Source organism: Zootermopsis nevadensis, unplaced genomic scaffold (genome assembly GCF_977971745.1).
Source record: "Zootermopsis nevadensis isolate Lab colony 2312 unplaced genomic scaffold, Znev_1.0 Znev_ptg000030l, whole genome shotgun sequence".
NCBI classification, from domain to species: domain Eukaryota; kingdom Metazoa; phylum Arthropoda; class Insecta; order Blattodea; family Termopsidae; genus Zootermopsis; species Zootermopsis nevadensis.
Genome location: NW_028259162.1, coordinates 21187360 through 21209237, shown reverse-complemented (window position 1 = coordinate 21209237; position 21878 = coordinate 21187360). Strand labels below are relative to the sequence as shown.

The 21878-nt window shown below is 41.3% G+C and overlaps 2 protein-coding genes across 9 annotated transcripts in view; one reads left to right on the top strand and one right to left on the bottom strand.

Annotated features, from left to right (window-relative positions):
* Fs (Follistatin) overlaps positions 1-19493 on the top strand; it is a 122438-nt gene extending 102945 nt beyond the window's left edge. For 4 of the 8 annotated variants that reach the window (XM_087358334.1, XM_087358332.1, XM_087358331.1 and 1 more), the window contains exons 5-6: positions 9253-9513; positions 11708-19493. In XM_087358334.1, coding sequence (XP_087214460.1) covers positions 9253-9513; positions 11708-11772 — 326 coding nt within the window. In that variant the 3' untranslated portion in view covers positions 11773-19493. The remainder of the gene's footprint in view (positions 1-9252; positions 9514-11707) is intronic. The other 4 variants (XR_015537747.1, XR_015537745.1, XR_015537746.1 and 1 more) reach the window with 4 other exon arrangements.
* Positions 14889-21729, bottom strand: LOC110838162 (uncharacterized). Its single transcript, XM_022081085.2, has 3 exons — positions 21191-21729; positions 20712-20847; positions 14889-17497 (listed from the first exon to the last, which is right to left on the bottom strand). The coding sequence occupies exons 1-3, from the start codon at positions 21580-21582 to the stop codon at positions 17450-17452; spliced, it is 576 nt and encodes a 191-aa protein (XP_021936777.2). The 5' UTR covers positions 21583-21729; the 3' UTR covers positions 14889-17449.
* Positions 21730-21878: the final 149 nt, after the last annotated feature.

The following is a 21878-nucleotide window of genomic DNA, read 5'->3' as shown; positions in this document are numbered from 1 at the left end:
TGAGCACCGATGTACAGGGAGAGTATCTGCAAATACCTGTTCCTGGTAAATATAACTCTGACACTGTTCAAGGTTACCGTCAGAGCCCGCGATGGACAAAGTTTCCCACCTGAAGGTTTGTCTCTCATCTCCCACTTTTTATCTTCCTTCTCAATCGCAATTTAGGAAAGTTAGTCGCACCCCCCCCCCCCCCCCCCCCGTGGCCACTGGCCTGTTAAGGCAGCACACGATTGCAGCGGCTGCCGAGGATTTGAGACCCCTGGCACACCAACCAAATGACGCGGAGTTGGATGCTCTCTTCGGCCGCAGATTAAAAACGCCATTCTGCTTCCCTCTGAACAATAATGAGCATCGTGCTACTAACTTTAATAAGCGGAGTTTCTAACTCTATTGAGCTGACCGTCTCAGCTGTTCACTTTGCTGCTTAAGTCACAACAGTGGAATCTAAACGGGAGTCAGGTAATTGTATCTGTCTCTGAGATTGCCTTAGTTTAAACTTGATCGCAATAAGCAAAAGAGATTTTTATCACCAGAAACATTTAAGGCGCCAAACTCCTCATATAATTAGCATAATTATTTTGTACGGGTTACTCAGTCATTTCCGATGGACATTTCAGACTTCCACAAAATGTTGCATATTTTTCATTCATTTGTGACGTACGTTGTGGAGTAAAGTGAAATATTCCTCGTGGTACACGTGTCATAACGTTGTCTCTACACGTGCACCCGTAGGCTATGACATTTCAAGGACACGGGGCGTGTTGCTGCTGTGCACATCGTTGTGGGAAGTAAGTCTAGAAATGCGAGTGTTTGCGACGATCACGAGGTATCGACATTTCCGTTTCAGAACATACTATCGATATAGTATCGATAAGTTGCTTCATATCGAGGAATTGCTTATTGAACAGTTCTCGAACCTCATCTTAAAGCTGTACCAAGTTATCAAGCGTCCGTGGTGCAGTGTTTTACCCAGGCAGAGGATTTTTAGGGGCTGACGTTTTTGGTATTTTTGTCATAGTCGGTATTCCCACGAACACAAACGCTTATGATTATTATTTCATAAGATTATTAAACCGTGGAGTGTCCATTTTCGCTGAAACGGGTCTTATAACGCTTATAAAGTTGCTCCCAGGTGTTTAAAGAAAACTTCTAAATATAATTAAAGTGTCCACCAGAAAATAATTAGGCCCCGAATTGATTCTGACGTGAATATCAGAACAGAAAAGTTTGTTCCGGCACTTCTGACTGTGACCTCCACGCCCCCCCCAACCCACCCTGGTACAGTTAAATACAATTGACATAAACGTAAGTGCCATGAGGTCCGGTCAGGTTGACTTTGGCATGACGGATTCGGTGGAGAAACAGCTGTAGGACGTCATAACAATGGTTCGCCTGAACAGACCGACCTCATACCCGCAGGTTGCTAGGTACAAACAGCCATCTTCGCACTCAGCGCCGTCAGAACCTCAAATTCTACTTATTAAAGAGCCTCAAGAACGCGCGTGACGTCACACCGCGTGACCCTAGTAGAGGGGAAACGACGGACGTGTGCCTGGAACATCGCCCATTGACACCAGAGGACCTCGAGTCAGCTGGAACGTCGTTACGCTCTCTGGGACTTGCTGGGAAGCGGTGGATCGACCCTGTAATGATAGTTTGTGGGTTCAACACCTTATGGGACCGTGGAAATAGAGTTCCATTGTTGGAACGCATTGTTGCGCATCGTACCTGGGATCGCGTTTGTCCAAGAATGGACAGAGATGCAGCAGTGGCCTTGGGCGGTGCGTGGTGTGGCGTGAAGAACACCTTTGTTATGTCAGCGCATCGTCCAACCTTGGTTCCCTTTCTGCAGTAGCGGCGAGTCGGCTGCATTTCCTCCGAACTGAATTCATAGTCGCTGTGAATTCCTTTGATGAACTTTGACGTTGCCCATTGTTGGGTTGAGATAGTATTGACAGCTCTACCATTGTTAGAAAACGAAAGTCGTGATGCTGTCCATTGTTGGGTTGAGATAGCATTGACAGCTCTACCATTGTTAGAAAACGAAAGTCGTGACGCTGTCCATTGTTGGGTTGAGATAGCATTGACAGCTCTACCATTGTTAGAAAACGAAAGTCGTGACGCTGTCCATTGTTGTCAGGTTCGTATCCAGGCCCTGGAATCGAACGGAAAGGCCATGACGTCACTCAGTTGTATTACTGCGCACGTATAAATGTGTGAAGGTTAGCAGACTTGTACTGCACGAAAAATAGTGCAAGTCGTTTTTAAATCAACTCCGCCGCTGAGTCATCACGCCATCTTTATAACGTTTAGTGGAATTGGCGAACCTCTTTCCAGGAATATCGGCTGACTGTGTCCTCAAGTGTAGCATTTCTTAACCGCAACGCTAGGAAGTATTTCGAACCGCACTGAACATGTACTTATCATCCACGAGCGAAACACCTTACAAGCGTCTCATATTATTCTTAAAGAATCCCTCGGTTTGGGGCACACAAACTCGATCCACTTTGTGTCTCAGTTGCCAGGCCTGTAGTTGACAACTTTGACCTTGTGGACTTGGGTTCGATGCTAGCGCGTAATAAAAGCTGCCCCACTCTACGCGCTTGGGGGGAGAGGAGGTGTAGCTCCTACTCATTCTTAACTACGGCACCAGATGGGGGTGAATGGTCAGCGTCACGCCCCGGCCGGCTTTACCCCCCCCCCCCCCCCGATAGTGGGCTGGGTGGGCCCCACAGCCAGCCCGGACGCAGAGGCTAGAGGAAAAATTCTCTTCCCCCGTCGGGAATCGAACCCCGGTCGTCCAATCATTATAGTGACTGAGCATTTGTTGTCACTACTAGCACACGAGATTAGGCAATGCGTTCTAGTCAATTTTCGCGTCGTGCCACCCTTTCGCCAGGGTCCTTTTGCAATTCTGTCTATCGTCAGTTCGTATTTTATTCTGCATGTCTAACTGAGGGTCTTAATGTCATTTTATTTGATTATTCTCAGCGTATGTCAGCATTCTCGTCGTGTTTTTAAGCTGTGTAGTTTTTGGATCGTAGTTTACGGTGGCCACGGTGGTCTAGCGGTTAGAACGCTGGCCTTGTAATCCTGGGGTCTCGGGTTCGATTCCCGGCGGTGCCCGAATTTATAACTTGTGTTGGGCAAGGCCGTGGTCTAGGCAACACGGAGTTTTCCTCCGTGGCATCCCAACAATTACTCCATTCACACACAGAAGAAGGCAATGGCAAACCACTTCTGGATCATCAGCCAAGAACGTATATGAACAGGTCCCAGTCCGAGAAAAGGATGGAAGGATCCTGTTCATATGGACCTGTCGTCAGACAGAACACTAAATAAAATAAAAAGTTGACCACAAGAACAGCAAAAATGTGGAAACCTTCTGACCTGCTGAGTTTCGCAATTTTAGAAACATAAATGCGCACAAAATGTTGATGGAGAGACCTCTCGGGAGGCAGCCAGTTGGAAGACCAAGAAGGAGGTGTGAATATGTGAAGTCAGAAATGTGTCCGCGTGTGGGTGGACCCTCGGGGTCTTCTTAATACATTCTCGTACGATGTAAATTGCTGGCAGAACTGCCCGTGGTTTCGGACTGTGAAGAATGCAACTAGTGGAGTATAGGCGAGCCGTCGCAGTCAGACAACTCGAAACAAATGACTGTATCGTAGGTCATGAACAGTTGGCGATCTGCCCGCAGTTAGTGACGAGCGTCATGCCAAGGACAGATCAAGGTCCCTGCGAGCCTGCACTTAAAAAGACGCTCGGTGCGGGCTATATTCCAGAATAGAGGGCGAGGGAGTTGTGTCGGAGGAGCCCGTCCTGATGCACGACCGCGTTTATACGCGGGTGTGGCTTGCCCCTGTCATCGTGCGTCGAATTTTTTTGAAGAAAGAGAATTTTCTGCAAGGAGAGACCTCGGTCTTTGCGTTCTCCATTTCTGCGTCGCTAATGCGTGTCCCTTGCTGAAGCTAAAAACGCCGAGACCATCGACCCAAACCCAGTCAGAGTTCCTTTTCACGAAGGACAAGTTTCCAGATGACGACCTCCCACCGGAAACGGTAGCTCCTAGTCTGAACATTTCAAGGCCTTCCGCCACGAGGGGAATCCCGTTAGTGCATCCTCTGTTACAGTTCGCAAGGCGCCGTTTGCCAATTCCATCAATGCGTTTCGTGTACAAAAAATTGTCTAACCTGACAACCTTTTGGTTGCTTAGCGCCTAAATTCCACTGTGGCTTTACAGTAGAGTCCACGTTTTCCTGACTGCGGGTTCTCGGGCGGAACCTTCAGCCTCAGAACCTTGACTCTGGTACTAGAGCGTCCCTGAACGCTTCAGAATTGAGTGGTTTTCAAAAATAGCCTATTTAATTCCGTATTATTATACACCCACAAAGTACGTGAAGCTTACATCCCAGTTACGTGTTTGTGTATCCCGTTCTCTCCTTCCGCGCTGGTAGAAAGGTTTGCTAACGTGGCCGTCGCTCCGCGAACCTCTTGCCACCAACCGACGATGACGTGTCCACCTCCCTCTCCTCACGTCACAACCGGTGAATGTGCTGCTAGTTCCCGCTCTCCTAACCAGAGGGACGTCCTCGCCAGGCTGCTGTAATTAAAATCCAGAGGACATTCGAACCGGAAGTGAATTGTTACGCAATGCCCAACATAATTTTGTTTCAAAGATCTCACACAGTTACTGTCTTCAGTCGTTGCTGTCGTATTTCAACCTATGGTACGCGAACTAATTAAGAAAATCAAAAGTTAATATTAACATAAATAAGTTTGTCCTGAACGCATTTGGTTGGTGGTACATTTAATGTGTTAAATTAGAAAATGGCGACGACCCCTGGTCTAAAGGGCCTCGTGGCCTTTCCTTTGCCTGACCGAACTGCATATTTTGGCGCAAACTGCGTGATTGGTCGTCGTAAAACTGTTTTTACGTGTCTGTTGGTCTGTTTCTTGTACATCCCGTTCTTAAGTCTGGTGTAAAAATTGATATTGACCAATCCCTAACCATCCGCTTCCTTACATCTGCCCTGAATATGGAGGCAGCATGTTCCTCAGAAACATGCAGCCAAAATACGACTTTTTTATTTTTATTTGTAGTGTTCTGTCTGAGGAGAGGTCCATATGAACAGGATCCTTCCATCCTTTTCTCGGACTGGGACCTGTTCATATACGTTCCTGGCAGATGATCCAGAAGTGGTTTGCCATTGCCTTCTTCTGTGTGTGAATGGAGTAATTGTTGGGATGCCACGGAGGAAAACTCCGTGTTGCCTAGACCACGGCCTTGCCCAACACAAGTTATAAATTCGGGCACCGCCGGGAATCGAACCCGAGACCCCAGGATTACAAGGCCAGCGTTCTAACCGCTAGACCACCGTGGCGGTCATCAAAATACGACATGGAACAAGAATTCAGAATACCACCATCTGTGTTCACGACACCGCGAAAACCTCGAGTCTCACGTGGGGATCACCGGTTAGCGGAGAAAATCCACCGAAAGAAGGCAGAGACACTTCTGTCTGTTCACCACAATCTTACCAGACAGAAAAGTTCCATCAGCGTCGTAAAGAAATCAGTTGATCGGCCGGAAATCAATCAAAACGTAACCATCCTCGTCTGACAGACGGCAGGACCACGCTACGAGACTCAACAGTTGGTGTGTCGATGGTAAAAGGTTTCTCCTGTAGTGTGGTATTCGCCGGCAGCTGAGGACTATTTACTTATCGATCTGTAAATTTATCTGCGTACGTAGAATGTGGCAAGATTTGATTCTGCAGTAAAACACAGAATTCAATGGGTAAACGCGATCCTTTGAACAATCAGGCGAAGATGGGCCTTGCCATAATTGAAGGACTCTTCAGAGGTAAGTAACGTCGCAACTTAATGTGAGCTCGTCTCTGTGTGCTTCATAAACATCTATCAACATCAATACCTCTTTATAGTCCACTCTCGCAATTATTATATTACGTCTCAGAAGTAATTTGCGGGCTAGCAGACTTCGAGCACTCGCGTTGTATGTTTTTAGATAGGGACAAATACGTAGCTGGAGATGTTGTAGCGCCTCTGAACTTACTGAAGACACGATCTTGCACTTCACGTCTGCAAGCAACTTCCTAGTTCCAGGATCTGAAGTGTATTTTTTCCTACCATCTGCAGGACGTTGCTTGCACTCGGGTGTAGTGTGGAGTGCGTAATTAAACACACGTCGAGCCGGCGTATAAAGGAGCGTGTGGGTTTCAACCTTGGCACTGAAATAGTTTTATAAATTGATTAATTTGTGTCTTATTCGTTTGAACGCCATAGCGCATTTGACGAGAGAGAATGAAATTTGTACATTATACATTTTGTAAGACTTGAGGTTTTCACAGCGGTGAGTATGAAGATTTCTGTCTTCTGGGTTGTTGCGCTGTGTCGTCTGGTAGATGTTAACCGACGTTTCAGAGGTCATACTGCCTCCGTCATCAGAGTATGAAGATTTCTGTCTTCTGGGTTGTTGCGCTGTGTAGTCTGGTCGATGTTAACCGACGTTTCAGAGGTCATACTGCCTCCGTCATCGCTCTGATGACGGAGGCAGTATGACCTCTGAAACGTCGGTTAACATCGACCAGACTACACGGCGCAACAACCCAGAAGACGGAAATCTTCATTATACATTTTATTTACATGCGATTACAAAAGAAATTGGACAGATTTTTACATTAATTAATGTTATGAGAACTACACGGTTTGTTTCGAGGTTCTAAGAGGCAGTCTTCCCGTGCCAAGTTTCGTTAAAATTTCTATCAATTTGGTGATTTGTACAGAAGGTGTTATTACGCGCTAAGCTTCGAGCCTTTGCTTATTCGCTTGTACGAGTCGGAGTATCCTTCCCTTGGTCAACATTTGCGCTCATTAGGCTACGTGCCGAACAGAGATGGCGTGTTACCGATGAGTTCACCGGCTCAGTAACTACCAGTGCATGCGCAAGGCAGCAGCAGAATGCATTATCTTAAACATGCAACAACAGATTACACGTACATGTGTTCCTGGCGCTGGAGTCTCGTTGAGGTCCGCCCTCGTCCAATGCCTGCACGCAACGAATGCACAAATTATGTCGTGTCTCGGCTGGTATTACTTCTTTGTGTAATGAAGTCCAGCAACTTCAAGGTTATAATTCTGATCTCTAATTACAAATTGACTGTCTTGTAAAGACGTCTCGCTTGGTACAGCCCATCAGGTATCAGCATGTCCTGTCAGGTCAGGAACGTTTTATCAGAATATTTTTGTGAGAACAAATCCTGCTTTGCCAAGCTCGTATGTGTACAAAGACAGAACTTTGTCCGATCAAACACTTGGCGAGGTTTAACCAGTTGACACCCGGAGAGGGTTTTGTTAAATCGGTTCGCCGCGAACGTTTTGTGTCATTCTTTGAAGAAGACTGGACTCAGCTTTTGTTTTCCTCGGACGTAAAGGTGGCTGAACCCCGAGCTGAACAGACACATTCATCTAGTTCAGAGGCTAACCCTTGCAATTCTCTTCCTCGCCTGCGGCTTCCTCTGTGTGTTCTGTGCATAACGAAGGAGGAGCTTAGAGCGAAGATGATTGTAATTTCTGCTGTTCACGAAACGATGCTAAGTCGAAGAAGATTCGATGCGGAAGGCGGCGCACGTGGAGGCTGGAAGGCGTGATTGCAAAATAATCGTTGAAGAATCTCGGAGGAAGTAATCACTTCGATGGATCTAGCAGCTTCGGTCGGAGGAACGTGGATTGGACTGGCACAGGATGTTTCTAATGATGCGTTCTTGTAAACACGACGGATTTCATAGAAGTGAGCTGAATAAATGTCGCCTGTTCACCAAGGCTCTGCTCCGTGGAGCCGCCACTAATCAGTCTGGTCCTCGGTCTCCCATGTCAAGGCTCCGCCTTCATCTGACTGATGTGACAAGTGTTAGCCCGTCCTTGGAAAAAGAGAAATTAGTCATTTCAAGCTCTGTCCTTGCTGCAGCTCATCTGGTTCGTCGCCGGCTTATCAGTGCGGAGACCTGGGTTCACGCCCAGGGATGTCCGTGGGATTTGTGTGGTGAACATGGCACTGGGCGCTGGGACAGGTTTCTCTCCTAACCCTTACGTTTTCTCCTGTCACTACCATTCCATTGCTGCTCTATATTCACTCGTGAATCATCTGGGGGATGGACAGTCCAGCCTCTCTCTCCCCATCCCAAAACAGAAACAACAGATTCCCAACATCTTGGCTTAGCTCCCAGATGGGGCAACACATAATGCGCTGTAAGAGAGACTGACAACTTCTAGACTCCGTGAAGTTACCTTTTAGGCCCTGTGGTCAATGGATTGCTTATTTGGGACTGAGCTATCAATACGTCGTTGAAATTTGATAAAATTTCAGTTCAAGGAGATCGTTTTCTTCTGATTTTATCTTCACGAACCCTGCAGGGTTCAAACAAGCATTTCTTTGTTTGACCCATGCAAAATAATTACGTTTTCATACTTCATCGGCTAAATTATTAAAGTATTAATTTTCTCCTCATGCCCCTTTGTACGCCCGTCTGTGCGTCTGATGGTCGTGGCCCTTCATTTCTTGCAGATTTTTGGTGTTGTCATTGGTTACGAAACTGAGGAAACTAAGGACATTAATTTAATCGGTGGGAAATTTGAGAAGTGCTGTCTCTTACAAGGAAAGTAAACTCTACAAATAAATGGCGTTTGAAGCGCTCACGGCGGTGAAAATGTGAACTGTAGTCTTGTAATCACGACATCGTGTCATTTTGTAGGTGTGGCTTTTATAAGCCAGAAGACTACAGATTACAAGCCGAACGCTCGGTCTGTAGCCTGCAGTGTGTCATCTCCTGAAGACGAATTTTCCGATCTTCTGCTTTAGAGAAATTTGTTCAAGCTCTTCAGAAAGTTAGGTTAGGTTACGCGTAGGCATTATTGGCCGGGAAACGCTCTGATTTGCTGCACGCCGAGCAGCAATACGAGTCTATTGCTAGGTTTCCATTCTTCCTTACGCCAAGTTGCAAGCAGCTACAAGCTATTCCTATATTATAATGCATCATGTGACTTACTTATCAATGCTTTATGCTAAACTTTGTAGTTATTAGAAGGACAAACCAGCACTGATGCCATCTAGCTTCGTCGTTCGAAGTTACTGCCGTGTGGAGGCGGCGTGAGGTCAGTTCACACAATCTTAACTAAGCGATGTAAGTGTGTGTTCATGTGTGATGGCGATGCGATGCGATGCTGTCTTCTCAGAAATGGCGTCCTGTGCCAGCGTCCGGTGCCGGGACAGGCAGTCGTGCCTCACCGAGATGACCACTGGTACTCCGCGCTGTGTCACCTGCAGCTATCGATGTCCACGGCCCCGTAGTCCGTCGGGGTTGCGACGAGACATGGGCGGCCCCATCTGCGGCTCGAATAATCGCACCTACCACTCCTGGTGCCACATGCTGAAGGACGCGTGTGCCACGGGTTTCGTCATTGAGACAAAATTTTCCGGCAGTTGTGACATGGGAGGTAAGTGCATTTGTACAAGTGTTGTAAAGATACTGAAAACAAATTCTTTTCTCTACTTCCATGCCCTCTGGTTACATTAATCGCGTGAAAACAATTTTTGAGAGACTTTTTATTCATGGAAGTGGGGTGTGTGTGAAGTCTCTCAACTCCCCTGCCGGAAATGAGACCCCTAACATGTCATACCCTGTCAGTGTTCCTGTAATATTGTGCTGATTTTGAAGATTGTATTGTATAAGGCAGAATAACATTTGTAGGTTCCATATGAGGTCAGACATGTTTTAGAAGGGTCTGCTGAAATGAAACAACTCCATTCGTCCATACATATTGATGGCTTGGGTGTGCACGGGCATGGCCGAGCAATCAAACAATCAACCTAACCTAACCTAACGTAGCCTAGCCTAACCTAACCTAAACTAACCAATCCTAACCTAACCTAACCTAACCTAACGTAGCCTAACCTAACCTAAACTAACCAATCCTAACCTAACGTAGCCTAACCTAAACTAACCAATCCTAACCTAACGTAGCCTAACCTAAACTAACCAATCCTAACCTAACGTAGCCTAACCTAAACTAACCAATCCTAACCTAACCTAACGTAGCCTAACCTAACCTAAACTAACCAATCCTAACCTAACCTAACGTAGCCTAACCTAACCTAAACTAACCAATCCTAACCTAACCTAACCTAAACTAACCAATCCTAACCTAACCTAACCTAAACTAACCAATCCTAACCTAACCTAACCTAAGGGATGGCGTTTTGCGCAGGCGTACTCTGGAGATGGTTGGCCTGGGCTCCCAGAGCGGGGTCCCTCCTGAATTGGCACTTCCTTTGAACCAGTTCTTCGGCGTATTTTACTCGGAATATTAGCGGGTAAAGAGGCCGCGGGTCGACGCTTGGAAGCAGATCACGACGGAGCCTCTTGTTTGTCGATTGCCGCATCGCCTTTTACTGCAGAATTACACGGGGGAGACTGTCTTTCAAGCAAGCCTGGATTTCGGCCCAGTCCGCATTCCAGTGCATCTGTTCGACAGGTGTTCCTTGATTAGGAAAGGAAATTGATTCGAAATGAGTGCAGACACAGAGTCATGTTCGCATTGGATCAGAAAGAAACCGTGGATTGGGAGTCAGGCCCACAGGTCAAGGACTTGTATCTGTTGTCATAGTAACGCAGGAACAGGCCCATGGCCGTCAGGAAACGGAAACAGGGCGTCTTCTTCTCAGACACTCAGGTTTATCTTGATCACATGTTGAGTGCGCGGGAGGAATCCGCCGCCACCTTTACTCCCCCGAATGCCCTCCGTTGGGAAGAAGAGTCTGTTGGTAGAAGACGGCGAGTCAACTTCTTGTAGGCCTCTGTAGGAACCACCGGTACCTCGAGTCCTCCAGGCCGAATGAACTGAAGGTTGGAGTAGGAATCAACTAAGCCCTAATAACGTGGCCTCCTGTCTCTCATGATATTCCGTCCATTTCCCCCCATATATTTTCTTCCTTCCTTGTCCGCATGACGTCCACCAGCCTCCCTTATGTCCGGTGATCCAGCCGCCGGAGCCCTTATAAGGGCCACTTTCTGTGGCTGTGGCACGCACCCCTATCCTCTTGGCTCCCAGGCCCTCACCTGTTCGAGACGCTACCTCCCTCTGGTCCAACCAAGGTTCTGCCTTCACTGACTGGTTGCTCACCCTTACAATGGAGACGGCAGAGACATTGGTAAATTTGTACAAGAAGACAGTTATCTTTGACGTGATGATTACATTTCTATTTTAATGAAGATTGGTTTGGAAATATGCAAGTGACTACATGTGGTAAAAATTACTTTGAGATGTGTGAGGTCTAAGTCTTTTAAATCCTGAATATCACAGACTTTTGCTTCTAAAGTAAAACTCTGGAGATTTTTCTTTGAAGCAACTGAGTTTGCTGCTGAGCCAGAAGAAGTTTCCTTAAATATCAGTTTTGTTTTATTGTGAATCTGTAATAAGCATTTGGGATCCTTATTTACCTCTGTAAAAATTAATTTTCTCATCTCTGTTTCTTCAAGAGCATGACTAGATTTTTTAAACATAGTAAAATTTCAAATTTCTTTAGTTGTTTGGTCAGTCAGTCAGTTTTTTTTTTTTTTTGGGCATTCTGCAATATTAGTAGTTGTAATAGAACAAATTCAGTAAACTGTTTCTTTTTCTCTTTTGACAGGCGCTAAACCTACCGTAGCCAATACGGTGTTGGACGATGAGGCCAGCATTGACACTTACTCGTGAGACTTTAAACTTCCTTGTAGCAAAATCTTGGCTGTCCCAGGCGCCACGTAGTACCACAGCGTCAGTACTTAACAACACGCTTGGTACAAACTCAGAACTAAAATGCAAACAGAGCACGGTGTACTGCGCAGAGTAAGCGGGTGTTTCTGTTTTCTGTCCTTATTGTTTCTTTGAGCGTAATTTAATTGACAAGTTAAATGAAAATACATGAACATGTATTTCCGGTGGCACCGGTGTTAGTGGTGTTTGTCACAGTACTGCAAAACAATAAAACACGGAGTTCGGTACCACCTGAGACTGATATCGTACGTGTCACTTAACATCTACAAAACATTCAGATCTAGTGCCAGTCCAGTGTTAAATATGTGTGTGATGTGTGACCAAGACGGAATGTTTGAGTGGAAATAGCATCACATGACACAGAAGAAAGCATCTTGAGTCCTCAACAGATCTGACGTCATCTTTATTACTCGAGAGATACTCACATTGGGGAAAGTTAGTACGAAGATCATGATACAAGTTTGGTAAATACAGTTGATTCAATGTATTCATAAGCACAAGATTTTAGTTTCGTTGTTGAAATGGATTTACGCAGCTTCCGTGTAAGTTATTAAGAGAATAATATGTATATTAAAGGGTGTGGAAGTATTCATGTATCTGTTATGGTACCAACATTATTATGATAGCAGTTATAAAGTGTAATACAAGTCCCTGCATGTCATAGTTTGTTTAAGTCATCACGCAAGTTATCTTCAAATTGTAGACAGAATTGTACACGAGGTCACAGTATTTAACCTCATTCAGTAAGAGGGAGCTGGCGAAACGAATCTTTCTAAAATTCTGCCTCCATTTACCACAAATTTGTGATCTTCAGAAGTCAGCATCGAGATTACCAATTTACTGTTCGTGCTTGCTACAGTCACATGTTCATTTCTATTTTTATAAATTTAACCTTTCTGGTAATGAGAATAGGGGATTTAAAACCATTTACTACGTGGGCTGCCTCTTGGGATCTTGTGTCCGTTTGTACCGCACAATTTATAGCAAAGCATTAATTCAATATAGCTACAAACTTTTATTACACATCAGATTTAAATTATTGATATTGACATGGTTTCAGTCCATATGAGATCATCTTCAGTGTATCATATTTGATTTTAAAATTATCTTATGAAATTTGAAAATTACAAACATTTGCTGTATGTGAGGAATTATCCTACATCTGTTTTAATTAGAATACAATTTTATCCAAGAACATTGTTTGGATTTGGTATTGAATTGGGATTTAACAGTTTAGGGACACGCTACTGCTGTGCAGACATGTGGACTGCTCACACGCCATTGTGTGTGGCAGATAAACGTCGATACATGTACTGAGTAAATCGACTCTTTTGGTTTCAGTGAAATAGCATATCTAGTATATAATTTTGCAGATGGTGTTTTATAAAAATATTACATTGCACAGACTCATGTATTAACTCTGCTGCTGATATAAATATTGGTTCCTCCTTTACAAACTCTTCCCATTGTTTCTAAATTTTTTTATAAAAATGTCAAGACATTCCAGACATTTCAGGTGATTTTAATACATAAACCACCCTTTAAATATGACCCATGTTCAAGTAGAATTCAATCCAAAACATTGTTCAGTGTCCTTGTGTTAAAAGTAAAATATGAATTTATGTGATTTTAATTAACTTTTTCTATAAATTTCGCTGAAACATAATTTCTCAGAACATTCACTGTCCTTGGCGCTTACATTTTTGTTAGTTACTCCGGACAGCAATTGATCTTAATCCATTGTATGTTTCAGTAGATATGATTTTATTCATCTGTACGCCATATGGATTTGGTTTTGACTTTCGAAGTAAAGGAAAGAAACCCAATTTACCTTCTTCCCCAGTTCAGTTCTCAAAGCATAAATTTTGTTTTGTGAATGAGCTCTAAAAATGGTTAAATATTACTAATAGGCCCACATTTCAAGAATTTAAGAACAAACATCCCCCTTTATAGACTTTCTTTCTCTCTATTAATTGTTGAATTACAACACAAGATGGCTAAAGATCCAGCTTGACGCAAAGAATATTTGTTGCGGGGAAATTATCTTAATCGTGAAATTATATAAAACTGAGTTTTCCATATCCGGACCTATTATGCTATTCTAATTCTATAGTTGGCCGACAATAGAACAGCGAATATCTGCTAGTACAAGGCAAATTACAAGATTTGAAGATTATTGATTACTTTTGTTGCAGTAATGATTCAATTTAATTATGTAATTAAAATTAATATTTTCTAGTAACTGAGACATTTGGATGTGACACATGAAGTACATTGCCTCCACAGTTTTTTTCTACCAGAATTGTAAAGAATTTATAGCTAAATGTACAAATTCTTTAAACTTTTCATAAATTCTCAGAATTTTGATCCAAGTCTGTAGTTGTAAATGAATGCTTAACAGAAACATGTTATCAGAGTGAAAGAAGCTTGAAATAAAAAAAAAATGCGAGAATGTTTCTAAGGCCAAATTTAATAGCAAGTTTGGTGACAAGAAACCAGTGTGTCCATGCATGTGTGTTTGTGAAAGAGAAATCAACAATGTTGATTGGGAGCCTTTGTATTAAAATTTTGTTCAAATCTTTCCCCTCTCCTTCTCTTAGAATGATCATAAATAGCAAAAAGCTTGGAAAGCGTATTCCGTTCCAGAATACGCATAATATCCTTATGCATTCTTTGCAACGTGAATTTATAGGTATTAAATCTGCCTTGTTTGATAGTTCCCATTTTGGCCACCAAATTGCAGTACTTCAGTGTCTACCTCATCCGTCATTTTGTTACCACCGCTCGTAGAATGTTCAAAAGTGTGATTTTCATCCATCCATCGGTTCTCCAGTTGAATCGACTGGACATATCGATGAACGGATGGATGAACGGACAGACATGACCAGCCCATGATGTGTTCTAGTGCATTTTGTGCAAAGAACACAACAAAAATGAACTTACAGTTATGAATCTGCTGTAACCAGCTGAAGTAAAACTTCTGTAGTATGATTTTTAGGAGTGCATTTTCAGGTACAGGAGGGAAAACTATGAGTGGCCATAAATAAATTTATCAGTTAACAATTTGTAAAACTTTTATCTTATTGCAGTTCGTTGAAGACTGAAGAACAGAACAAAAATTGTAAATAAGCCTGTTTACCTCGTTGAAGTGTAACTTTTATGTGAAATACTTTTACAGTTTTAATGAGACATTAAAATTACAGCCCTTATTGGTTTAAGTTATGTTCATATTTTGTTACTCTGTGTGTGTGTGTGATGTCAGGTTTAGTTGCGCTCATGGAACTAATGGATTTACCACTTTCTCATATTTCAAAATGCCTACAAAGTAAAAATTTCATGGATTCTTAGAAAATGTCCATTTGGAAGACTAGAAAGTGGATAGTAAAAATCAAGACATAGTTAGGGAACTAGGTTGCAAGAATCAGAAGTATTATCATGGCCATAGTGCACTTTGATATTAGTAATGCTGAAACTTTGTGTTCCCCTACCACAGTGTTTGTTCATTAGTTGAAGGAGAATCATAATGTAAGCATACTGGATTTCAGTAGATCTGTATTATAACTATGATGTTTACTCAATCTGTGTGTAAACTTATCTGTAATTGTCTGTACTCAACTTTTGAAAAGTTTTCCCCATAAAACCTGAACTGTGTAAGATTCTTGTAGGATGTTATCATAATATGGTAAATTTCTTGTGGTTATGTTGTGATGGAGGAATTCAGTAGCAATTACTAAAACAATCTCTTAATCATTACTACTTTAGACGAGTAGTTAGACGCTCAGCGACAGAATGTAGTGCGTCGTTTCTCTGGTCACGCTGCCATGTGTTTTATATCACTTCTAATGATATGTCACTTAATTTTTACAAATTACATTCATTTATAAACAGGAATGTGAACTTAAATTTTTTTACTTCTGCTTTCACATTTCTTATAATTCCCATCATATTTTCATCTTTGTGTGGGTCAAAGGCTACATGATCCCTTACATTATGACAATTACATAGTTCAGTTTATATCAGCATAGCATGTTTTTTAACTTCTTTCAAAATATTTTCTATATTAGATTTCCCACTTCAGCTGCTGAAGTCCCAAATAATATTTATTTTGCCGTTTTATAAATTATCGTTATCTGTTACTTGTGTCACCTGGACCAGTGCTCCGTAACCCTTATCCACCCGCATTGTACTTTAATTTGCCAAGGATACAAAATAATGCAGGCAAATGAAAACAAAACATAACACATGTTGAATAAAAGTATTGATGATGAACAAATATATGTGAGTGTGTATTATGAATTTTAATTGCATAAGATCAGATTTTGCCTTTTTATACCTGTAATGTGTGAATATACAACTTCTTATAAAAATTTGTGGCGGCACAGTGGTTACGGAACACTGACGTAGACTAAAGTGTAAGTTTGGTTTGAGAGGTGGGTGAGTTTGGCAGTCACAGCGCTGAATTGACCCGAAGTATTTTCAGTCATATTTACATCCCTTTAGACCATCTTTAAGGACTTGTTTGTCTGTCCATCCACATGCATGTAATAACTTGTGAATGGCTGAAGGGATTCTCATTAAATTTAATATTTAACTTTTATGAAGAATTGTAATGATCAATTTATATGAGAGCATTTTCTTAATGTGATGTCATAACCATCATTAGTGTTTGTAATGGTGACACGTTATTTTCTCTTTGGGGTAGAAACTTAATCTTCTGGCTGCAATAACAACATAAGACCAACTGTCAATGTCAGTGTGCACCAGAAAGGTCCTGCAACCAGCCAACTTGACTGAGATTTTTATGGTTTCCCTGGTTCATCAAGCAGTTTTTTGTTATCCAACTTCCATGTTGCACCTACGTGCTTCTTATGCAACCCTCCTAATATAAATATGAAAATATACCTTCCTCAAACTCGTCTCCAAAACTTGTATGTAATAAATTATTGGAACAACCAGCTAATGTTCTTGAAGGTGAAGCATTCTGTTTTCTTTGACGTAGGAACTTAATTTTCTGATTAACATGAAAATGTAACCCCAACAAATTGATATTTTTAATAACTGATGTGCCGTGTTTTCTTTGAGGTAAGAACTGAATGTTCTGGTAGTCATGATGTCAGACTAAGCAGTTGATGTCTGTAATGGTGATGCATTGTGATGTCTTTAAGATAGGAACTGATTTCTAGTTGCCATGACAACATTAGATTATCCAGTTGAGCTTTGTGATGGTCTCATGTTGTATTTCTCTTAAGTAGGAACTCAACTTTTTGGTTTCCATAACATCAGACAAACCAATTGATCTTCATAACTGTTAAAAGTTATGTATAGATTTTCTTAACTTTTCATAGAATAATAGAGCAACATCTTCCATCAAACATATTACATTCACTTAATGTTTTGATAAGTACAGGTTTTACCAGGAATACGACACAAAACCTATTTGAGAATCACGTACGTGGCTGGCTGGCTGACTTCTGAGTTGTAGTGCCATGTAGGAGTTAACCAACATTTCAGAGGTACTTGCTGCCTTAATCATCAGAGTGAAGAGTAAACTTGTGCCAGACTATACGGAGCTACAACCCAGAAGACGGTCATCTTCAGATTTGCCATTATAAAAACCTCAAATCTTATTTGAGAATTGTCTGTGTTGATGCCTTTTCAGGTGCATCTGAAACAAAAAATTTGAAAAATTGCATTTCAACTTCATCATCATCTGTTTGTGTATTTAAGTAATAACTTGGTTCCTGCTCAGTGGATTTTTGTAAATTATTACGTTTAAATTTTTACATAAATGTGTGAAGGTGTTTCAGTTTTCATAAAAATTGGTAAGTCAGAAACTATTGTTTTTCTCATGCATTTTTTGATATCTTCACTTCTCTTCATCACATTTTATTGTTATTTCACTGGAAAAGTGTAAGAACACTGCAGCCCACAGCCAAAGTGATTCACAGATAACATTATATAAAAAATAAAGTCATGCAACAGTGTAATAGTTTTAATAACATAAATAATTAAACCATACAATAAATATAAATTATATATAAAAATTGATTCAAGTATGAACCAAAACTGAATGAAATCAGAGTAAATGCACTTTCTGTTATGTTCACAGAATGTGGCTATCCTATAATTTGTTTGTGTGGATTTTTCGCACATCAACTGAGCAGTCCAGGTTTTCGGCATGGCAGTGCAATTTTTTATGGAAAGCTTTGTGTATTAAATGAGTCTCTCATCCGCTGTGGACTTACTTATTTGTATTTAAAAACATTGTATACACAGATCTCTTATTCTAAAATGTTGGCAACATGAGGTACGTTAAACATATCTTGCAATTGCTGATTATGGCTGGTGACTCTGCTAAACTGACTGAGGAATTTTGTTATTTTCTCAGTTCCTCGAGGCAAATGCTGGGGTGGTTCCTTACCATGCTTCCTAATTACCTAACTCTTTTCCCATCACCTCAAAAGTGCCACAAACATTCACAAGGTAATAAAAGATTACATTATTTTTCTCTTTTTTGCATTAGTAATTACAAAACCTAATGGACCTGGATCAAGCTAGTTGTTATTATTCTTATGAATTATTTTCACAAGTCATCACCTATGCAAATTATTAATGCTGCGAAACTGGTTTGTGGGCAGGGCAAGGGCTTGTGTGTTTTGTTTTCCTAATGTCAGGCTTCCAAAAGTAACAGAATAAATTTTATGCATGAAATTTTAAATCATCTTGACCTTCCTCTGTCAATTTTTTATCTGGGTAATGTTTGGTAAGAGAAACAGTGTCATAGAAATAAATAATATAGACTATATTAATTGTATATGTGTGTTTATTTCCTGTGTTATTTGGATTAAAGGAGTAATACACTTCTATACTCCACTATTTTGTTTAATTATTTAATTTAATTTATAAGATCATGAAGTTTTATTGGTTTTATAAAATGAATGAGATTTTTTGTATGTGATTAAATGAACATCTATGTGAAAACATTAGAACAGTGTCCTTCAGTCTCATTAAAGATATCAAGTGCATTTGTTGTAATTTTAAGTGTTTGCAGTAAATTGGTCTATTTATGGTTCAAAATTTTGGAAAAGGAAATACCGAGTTGAACAATTATACTAATGTATCAATAGTAGTTTCATTTTAAGTTTAATACAATCCTGTAGAAAAATTGTATTATATTATCTTTGCTATATTTTTTGCATGAGAACCTACATTCTTACAATTTCAATGTTATTATGTACATAGTAGTTAATAAGATCTGTACATTTTAGTCTAAGTCAATTCCCTTGAAAAAATAAAATAAAAATAATATTAATAATAAAAAGAAAAATTGGGGCTAAAGTTCTCATTAATACAAATAATTTTAATGTTTGAGTTGTAGATTGAGTCATCTTTCATTATACTTTCAGACAAATGTTATTTTACGGGTTCAGAATGAAGATTTATTTAGTAGGCTGTGCTAATATGAAAAGTTGTAGTGAAGGTTCAGTCTTTATTAGAGTAATTTGAATACTTTACTGCAGATTGTATAATTCTTGTTTAAAATTAGCATATATATATGCTACACAAGAAATAAAAGTCACTTGAATTGGTTATCTTACAGTGTAATAAAGCATTGTGCTGGATGAGGTAAACATAGAAAATTAAAACTTTATAGAATGTAATGTGTTATTTCTTTTGCTGTCCCCACTGTTCATATTGAGTTCTGCACAGCGCAGACTTCAAAATAAATGTTTTTGTGTCAGGAGGTATGATTGGAGGAGAGGATGTTGAATTATTAGTACCATATACTGTATGTGCTCGCCCTCGATGGACTAGTGGTTAGTGTGCTTGCCACTGGACCTAAGGCCAAGGTCGATGGACTTTTAAGGGTGATAAAAATCCGTAGCACAACTTCCTTCGGAGGGGAAGTAAAGCCGGCGGTCCCATGTCGTAGAATTACGGCATGTAAAAGAACCTTAGGAGCATGATATGAGAAGTTTCGTAAGCAAAATTCAGTGGCCATTTCTCACCCAAGTCTCCTGATTAACTGCTAGATGGCTCTGGCAGTCAAATCAGGAGTAAGTAGAAATTGTGCAGAGTCAGTGGGCTAGTCACTCACTACGCTTAAATGCACACTTCAAAAACTATGAAACCGCCGAACGGAGGCCCTATACTCCACTGAGGAGTTACAGAAACTACTACTACTACTACTATATATGACTGTATGTTAATTATGGATTCCATACTTTGGCATATTTGTAATTGCTAACATACAGATAAAAACACAGAAGTAAGATAAACTAATGCTTTTAAGACCGGGTAGTAGAACATTTTTGGAAGTGCAGCTCCCATAAAATTAATTATTTCCTCATGATCTGCATCTGTGATGTCTGCCATCGGTGCTAATGTGATAGCTTGAACAACTACTATTATCATTTTTAATTTTTTATTCCTTAAATTTGGAGTGTTAAAAGGTGTTCTATATGAAAATCTTAATGTCAGGATACAACAGAACAGAAATATATTTTGTTAACAGCACTTATTGTTTTTAGTACAAATAATATCACCAATACAAACACAAAGTTTGTTGGTGTACTATTTGGTGTACACTGACATTCCAAAGGCTTTCTACACACCACATCATTGTCTATTGTTGTGTTTTACAAGAATTACTTTAGGTAATTCTTGCATTTTTGTTGCAACGGGGATGGTGGAAGCACAGAAGTGTCAGGCATGGTGGCCAAGGCAGCAGAAAGATGGCTTCATGGGTCAAAGTTCCCCTGGTGCAAGAATCCTGGGGGCCAGAACCCGACAAAGCAAGCATCCTCAGGAAGGACCTGAGAGGTAAAGCCCCAGGGTTTAAATAAAAACTCTGGTTGAGACTAGGCATGGGACATTACCTGGCAATGTTTCCAGGGGGTGCAGTCCCTGGATGTAACACAACCCTGTGGGTGCAGAAGCATCTCGGCAGCAGTTTCAGCCCTCCTGAGGACTGGATGATCTGAATGTGATGGTAGAGGAAAGGGGGCATTCAACCTGGTAAAAACAAGGATGTGAAATAACAAAAGAACTAATGGGAACAACACTGATAATACAAACAAGTCTGGAGAGTAGTAATCTTTGCTGGAGTACAAAGAGTTTCCAAATGCATTTTTTATATTTTGAATTCTAAATACATTTAACACAACCTTACCCAATCTACCTGAATTTAACCCACTTTGACACAACCTAACCTACCATAACCTTATATAACCAACTTAACGCTGACCAACCTAATTCAAACCATTCATCCCAAAAGTTATATCTCTTTATGGGGCTCTATCCCATTCGCTCGGCTCCGCCCACAAAAGGTCTCCGAAGCTTTGCCCCACCATGTCACCTGTGTTTTGCCCCACTCGTTGGATACAGCCCCAGCAGGGGGGCTCTGCACCATTTAGCGAGTTCGTCACAAGTGGATTTCCTCCCAGTGGTGTATCCACAACACCCTTGTCGCCCCATGGCACACAAAAGTGGGTCCCCCTGCCACCACATCAACATAGGTATTTCGGGCTTCGCCCCACCAAGAAATAATTTTCCCACACTGGGGTTTGCTGCCAGTAGTGAATCCACTATTCCCAGGTTAGCATACGTCACGCCACTCCAGGCCTCCACGGAGCGCCCACCCGCCGTCGTTTTCTTGGGCTTCGGCCCTCCAAGGTGGCTGTGTCCCACCAATAGTGCTAGAACTGTTTTAGAGTGCAATGCAATGACAAAGTCTACACCAAATTTCATTCAAATCCGTCAGAATTAATTTTCAGTTGAATTCTTCTACATGGTGAAGTGAAATAATCTTTCCGAAGTAATTCTTTGAACCGAAAGTCGTTTCGTATGTGGGAGCCCCCCCCCCCCCGTTCAAATTTCGGGCCGGTTTTACTCAGCCCTTCCAGGCAAATGCCGAGAGTGTACCTTAAATTAGGCTATCACAATTTCCTTCTACATTCTTCCCAATTCATTATTAGACGTTTAAGTCGAGACACAGAATGCGTCTTTAAAAAAATTATGAATAATTTCTAACACCTATTTATTTC

Bases quoted from the DNA above. Each gene is read 5' to 3' on its own strand.
- LOC110838162 (XM_022081085.2), bottom strand. From the start codon at position 21,582: ATGAAATTTGGTGTAGACTTTGTCATTGCATTGCACTCTAAAACAGTT. The intron at 20,848-21,190 runs GTGACATGGTGG...TGTTTTTACCAG, and splicing joins ACGAGTGGGGCAAAACACAG to GTTGAATGCCCCCTTTCCTC. The intron at 17,498-20,711 runs GTAATGTCCCAT...TTTTTGTTTCAG, and splicing joins CCCCCTGGAAACATTGCCAG to ATGCACCTGAAAAGGCATCA.